Source organism: Chelonoidis abingdonii, unplaced genomic scaffold (genome assembly GCF_003597395.2).
Source record: "Chelonoidis abingdonii isolate Lonesome George unplaced genomic scaffold, CheloAbing_2.0 scaffold0483, whole genome shotgun sequence".
Taxonomy (NCBI): Eukaryota; Metazoa; Chordata; order Testudines; family Testudinidae; genus Chelonoidis; species Chelonoidis abingdonii.
The window spans coordinates 178334-184841 of record NW_027424744.1 but is presented as its reverse complement, the minus strand read 5'-3'; the positions used below and the strand labels follow the sequence as shown (position 1 = coordinate 184841).

The following is a 6508-nucleotide window of genomic DNA, read 5'->3' as shown; positions in this document are numbered from 1 at the left end:
TTGAGTGGCTTAGGTAAAGCACTCAGGTAGCTCAGTTGAGTGGGCTGTTCAAGCTACGCAGAAATCTGACATGCAAAGTGAACTCAGAGTGTAAAAACCCTGATGTCCCGAGTCAGGATTTTTCAAGGGCTCCCATTTCTAGAGGTGCTGTGTTCTCTGGGCCCAATCCTGCCAGGGGCTGAGGGAGGGGAGACCCCACAGAATCTCAGTCACTAGTTCCCAAATCACCTCAGGTTTATTTACTTCTGAAAATTTAATCAGCAAATGCATTTTCAAAGGGTTTATTCTCTGGCTCGATTGTGAAGGCAGGAATTCAGAGCTGTGTTGCTCTGTGGTAACAGATCCAATAGGGCATATTTCTGCTTCCTGACTGGCTGAGGGCTCCAGCACTTCCACCCTGTAGATACCCATCAAAGTTAGAGGCTACCCATATCTAACTCCTCTTTGGTCTCTGAGAGCCACATGTCAAGCCTCGTAGTATTCCCTTCACAGGGGGGAATCTTGCCATCCTCCCACCCTCAGACTGCGCCCTGGGCTACAGCACACTGCGGGCTGACTGTGGATGCTGAGCAGGTCTGTGTGGGTTCAGCACCTGTCATTTTTCCCTCTGGGACTGTGGGAGTATTGATGAGACTAATGACCAGCCAGCCTTCTTGAACCAAAATACTGTTTAATATGAACCGAAGGAATAACATGTAACATGGGAGAATAGGAGAGTTTTTAAACAACAGTCTTCACCCGTTTCTGATCCCAAGCCTTCCTGCTCTGATGAGGACCCAGGCAGGCTGTGCACTTTCAGACTTCCCCAGCGTTGTCTGTGCCTGTCAGTCTGAAGAGCTTCTGAGCAACAGCTGGCCAACCTCTGGACAGACTCCCAGCACTTTTAAAACAAGCTGTGTAATGTGGCTGGAATAGGATCTTCCCATCTTGTAGCTCCAGTGTTGTCTCTCAACCTCCTTGAGGTGGTTACTGAGCATGGCTTTTCTTGAACTATTCCTTCCCTTCCTTCTTGTTTTCCAGAAGCCTGCTATTAAACTAAGATGAACCACACTAGTTTTGCCTTATATAGCCATAACATAAACATCCCAATCATTACTCCAATATATCCATACAGCAAACATCCTAAGAACTGAGTTTAACATACACATTCATTATGGCAGCTCAGCTCCATGTCTGTCACAATGCTGTTCCCGGGTGCGATGGATTTTATGAATACAGAACACAGACAGTCAGAGAGAGAGAAAGACCGACAGACAGAGAGAAATAGACTACTTTCATGTGTGAAAAGAAGTTTAATTTCCATGAAAACTCATGCATTTGACTTTCAAATTCACTTCCTGCAAACCCTCATCATGCCTGAATTACAGATACTGGGGTTACTATGTACTAGAGAGTGAGAGCTCAGGGAATGAATATTTTCTATACTGATCCCAATGCTTGTTGTCACTCTGGATACAGGCTACAGACTGACAGGACAGAACCTGAGGAGAACCAGTCAGCTATTAACCCAGGGACAGAGGAGCTTCTAGACTTTTGTTTGCTGGCACATGATTGAATGAGGGCTGATGAAACACGCCACATTTTAGGTCCCACTGTAACCTTAGAAATCATCTTTGAAAGATCAGTAGGAAAGAATGGGTTCACATGTGTGTATGAAAGTACAGATGTGTTAATGTTATGCCATAACTTTTCATTGTTATAAAAATATTAGAAACCAAACTTTCATGACACCATGTATATTGTAAGCCAATGGCAGAGTTGTTGGAATATCTAGAGGAAGGAGCAGTGGTAACTTTACTGCTTAATTGGTATTGCTTTAGAAAGCATTTTAGAAGAACTCCAAATACTGTTTGCAATGGGTTTGTGCTGTTAACTCTTTCAGTGAACAGCTGTATGATACTGTCTCCCAGTAACTGACCAGAAGCTATTTGTGACACATGGTCATGAATACAATTCTTCTGCAATACCTGGGCAAGGCTTCCCAAAATATCCTGACAGAACAGAATCGCTGGTCTGTGTTTCTACAAAGAATAGAGCCGAGGTGCAGGAAAGGGGAGTGTCATAGTGCTTGTATGAATGGCTGAAGTAACTTGCACCCTCAAATGGATATTAGTGCAAACCTAGTGTTTGCACTATTTACTCCTTTCTGACCCCAACCCCTCCTCCACCCAGCTAAGTAACTGTCTGCTTTACCTTCTTTTACTTTGCCAAATAGCTGTGTACTTTTGAATGGGAATAGGCTGCAGGTCCAGCAAAGATGAAAAGAAGCCTATAGGATGATTGAACTCTCTGGATTCAATCAACATTGGCCAGGAAAAGCACTTCAGCTTCTCTTGGAGGGTTTTTTGGCGGTCAGAGTGTATCACTCAGAGCATTTGATAAGGAAGTGTTAATAGAGCCTGGTTCTGATTGAATTCATACATGTAAATCTGGAATGATGCAGTTGATGTCAATGTTATTGAATTCAGAATCCGCCCCTAAGAATTTATCCTAGATACTGTAAAGAGGCAATGGGAGAATTTGAAGTCTCAGGAGTGGAGAAAATAAAATATATAGCAAAGACAGATGTTTATAAATAGCTTCAGTACAGGACAGATAACCATAGTAAGGATTTTCACCATGCACCTCCCATGTATTTTCACATGTCATGATACAATGGGCCACACTCAGAAGTGGAGGGCCAGAAAGGGTGTCTGGAAAGGTCACAAATGTAAAATCACACAGCGTTCAAGCAGGCTACGGAACTCCCAGCCACAAGATATCAATGAGGCCAAGAGCTTAGCAGGATTCAAGAAGGACTGGATGTTTATATGGGTAACCAGAAAATCCAAATACAGTAGTGAGAATTGTTTTTAAAAAGTCAGGGAAGGATCCTAAACTTTCCTGATTTACACCAAAAAATATGTCTAACTAGTGGATGTCAGTGGAAAATTTCCTGGGAGCAAGTTACCTCTAAGTTGCCTATTGCAAGGCTCTTTCCATCTTACTATGAAGAATGTAGACCTGGCCATTAAATACTGAGCTAAATGGACTACAAATCTGATCTAGTCTAGCCATGCCTATCTTCCAATCAGTGGTGTAAATCCAAGGCTATATTTTTGCTGATCATCCTTGAGCTTGTGGGAGTCTCTAGACAGGCACTGAGGGCAGAAATATATCTCATTAAATGTAATCTAGTCTCCTTTTTTTCCTTTCAGGAAGGAAAGCTCAAAACTCCTCAGACCTACCCAGTACATTATGTCATCTGTCAATGACACCAAATTCAAATTTGCAGTGTTCCTTCTCACCGGGATACCTGGGCAGGGAGACATCTATCTCTGGATATCTGTCCCCTTCTGCTTCATGTATGTTATTTCTATAGTAGGAAATTCAGTTATTCTTTTCATTATAAAAACAGACCCAAGCCTCCATGAGCCCATGTACATTTTTTTTTCCATGTTGGCCGTCACAGACTTTGGCTTATCAATGGCCACCATGCAGATGATACTGGGCATATTCTGGTTTGATTCTAGGGAAATCAGCCTCGATACCTGTTTTGCCCAGCTGTTCTTCATCAACATGCTTCAATGCATCGAATCTTCCGTGCTCTTGCTAATGGCCTTTGACCGCTTCATCGCAATCTGTAACCCACTGAGATGTGCTTCCATCTTAACCCTGCCAAGAATTGCCAATATGGGACTGGTGTTTGTGCTAAGGGGAGTGGTCCTAATATTCCCACTCCCTTTTCTCGTGAAATGGTTCCGATACTGTCGAGCCAATGTCCTCTCCCATTCCTACTGGCTGCACCAGGATGTCATGAAGATGGCCTGTGCGAATATCACAGTCAACATCTATGGCTTGTCTGTTGCACTCTTAACAATGGGGTTGGACTTCCTGCTCATCTTCCTCTCTTATGTGCTGATCCTCAAAACAGTACTGAGCATCGCGTCTTCCACAGAGTACCTCATGGCCCTGAATTCCTGTGTCTCTCACCTATGCGCTGTCGTGCTGTTCTACGTACCAGAGATTGGGCTGGCTCTGATACACAGATTCGGAAATAGCTCTTCTCACTTTCTTCAGGTTCTTCTGGGCTATGTCTACATGATGATCCAGCCCCTGATAAATCCAGTCATGTACAGTGTGAAAAGCAAACACCTTCGTGCAAGGATAATCAGGGCATTTGTGAAGTGAAGGGTCAGTTCATCACCTGTCTCCAGCACTGGTGACACAAAAAATATGAGCAATGGCCACGACCATTTATTCCATCCTGGATCCTCTTCCCCCTCTGCACCTTCCTGCTCCCCATCGCTTCCCACAAGACTTTACCTCCTCTTTACCCAAGGCTCCGTCTCCTCTTCAGGCTAAAAGTTAGAAGCTAGAAGCCAGGTGATGGTAACAGCTGCCCAGGGAGTCAGCCACTTTGAGGATTCCTAGACTCTCTACATTTTACCTCCCAGGATGTAGAACCCAGGGAAGGTGGGGAGTCTGGGGCTCCTCGCAGCAGCCTGGGCTCCTGGGGCAGCTGCTACCATGGCCTGAATCTGGCCTGGCTGTGGGTTGGAGCCTTTTGGGAAGTGATGGAACAGGGAGAAGGGCCTAGTGGGAAGAGATAGGGCAGTAGATGGGATCTCATGTGAAAAGGAACAGTAGGGGATGCGGATCATATGAAGACCTGAGCAAACAGGGTGGTGGGAGGCTCCAGAGTAAAGGAGCAGGGTGGGGCCGGAGGGTAGGAAAACCTGTTTTTTGGAGAAGTCTGAATAAATGTGACCCCACAAAGGGAGCACTTCTTTTAAATATTCCAAGAGGAGAGTTAGGCATTGCAAGGACCTTAGAGGCAAGGGCAGGGAGCCTGCTGGGCTACCTCAGGTCCCAATGGGGGCACTTTGGAGTGGCCACTGTCTGCAGAGACTTTCTGAGAGTGGGATGTGCTCGTAGAAGCCATTACCATGAGGCAGAGATCAGCCTAGCCCTCAGGATGCTCTAAACTCTGTTCAGATCAGGGGAGAACAGACCAGACAATCAAACCCATGTAACTGGCTCCTTTCCATCCTCACTCTGCAGCATAGTGGAGAGCTCTGCTGGAACAGCAGAGAATCCAGTCTGGCCTGTCACTGCTCAGATGGCTGGAAGGCTGGTCCTGTGATCTGGCCAGTGCTGTGTGACTCAAGGCATCTGGGTTTGATTCCTGTGACCATGGGCAAGCCATGGGCTGTCTCTGAGCCTCTGCACAGGTGAATAATAGCCCTGCCCTGCCTCACAGCAGTGGTGGGAGGATAAATACATTCCAGATGCTCAGAGACTCTGAGACCCTAAGATCAGGGCTGTGTCAGGGTTCCACACAGCAACATCTGTGACATTTGTCTGTAAAAGTCTTCTTACCACAGTGTCCTGTGACATCTGCTTCTGGGAAACCCTGTGACTCTAGACCCTTGGCATCTGGGGCATCATAGTAAGGAGGAGAATATGGACGATGATAAAATATGGGTAGGATCTGATGCGAAACAGTCAATTACGTTATGTAATGGCAGACAGCTAAAAAGTTACCATTTTACATTCTTATATACAAGAGCTAGAAGTCTAAATAATAAAATGAGTGAAGCAAATTCCTCATATCAAACGAGGATATTGATGTAATAGGCATCACTGAAGCTATGTGGAATGAATATAATGAATGGGACACAGTAATTCCAGGATAAAAAAAATATCGGAAGGACAGATCAGGTCTTGCTGCTGGAGGAATGGCGCTATATGTGAAGGAAAGGGTTGAATCAAATGAAGTAATAATCTTAAATGAACCAAAATGGACCATAGAATCTCTGTGGATAGTAATTTCATGCTCGAATAATAAGAATATAGCAGTAGGAAATATACCAGCCACTGCTTGTCCAGGATATAGTGATTGTGAAATGCTCAGAGAGATCAGAGAGGCAATAAACATTAAAAAACCCATAATAATAATGAGAGATTTCAACTATCCCCGCATACATGTAGCCTCAGGACGGGACGCAGTGATCAAGTTTCTTGACACCTTAAAGGATTGCTTCTTGGAGGAGGTAATCCTAGAACCTACATGACAAGTGGTAGTTCTCAATTTAGTCCTAAGTGGAGCATAGGATCTGGTCCAAGATATAAATATAGCTGGACCACTTGGTAATAGTGACCATAATATATTTAGATTTAACATCCCTTTGGCAGGGAAAACACCACAGCTGCCTAGCACTGTAGCATTTCATTTCAGAAAGGGGTACTACATAAAAATGAAGAAGTTAGTTCAACAGAAATGAAAAGGCACAGGACCAAAAGTGAAATTCTTCCAAGCTGCATGGAAGCTTTTTAAAGACAACATAATAGAGGCTCAAATTGAATGTGAACCCCAATTTAAAAAACATAGGGAGAGAACCAAAGAAGTGACACCGTGGCTAAACAACAAATAAAAGATGCAGTGAGAGACAAAAAGGCACCTTTAAAAGGTCAAAGTCAAATCCTAGTGAAGAAAATAGAAAGGAGCATAAAACCTGGCAAGTGA

The 6508-nt window shown here is 44.3% G+C and overlaps 1 protein-coding gene across 1 annotated transcript; it reads left to right on the top strand.

Moving 5' to 3' along the window:
- The first annotated feature begins 3237 nt into the window (after positions 1–3237).
- LOC116829478 (olfactory receptor 51G2-like) lies at positions 3238–4170 on the top strand. Its single transcript, XM_032788328.1, has one exon. It carries the CDS (start codon positions 3238–3240, stop codon positions 4168–4170), a length of 933 nt encoding a protein of 310 aa, XP_032644219.1.
- Positions 4171–6508: the final 2338 nt, after the last annotated feature.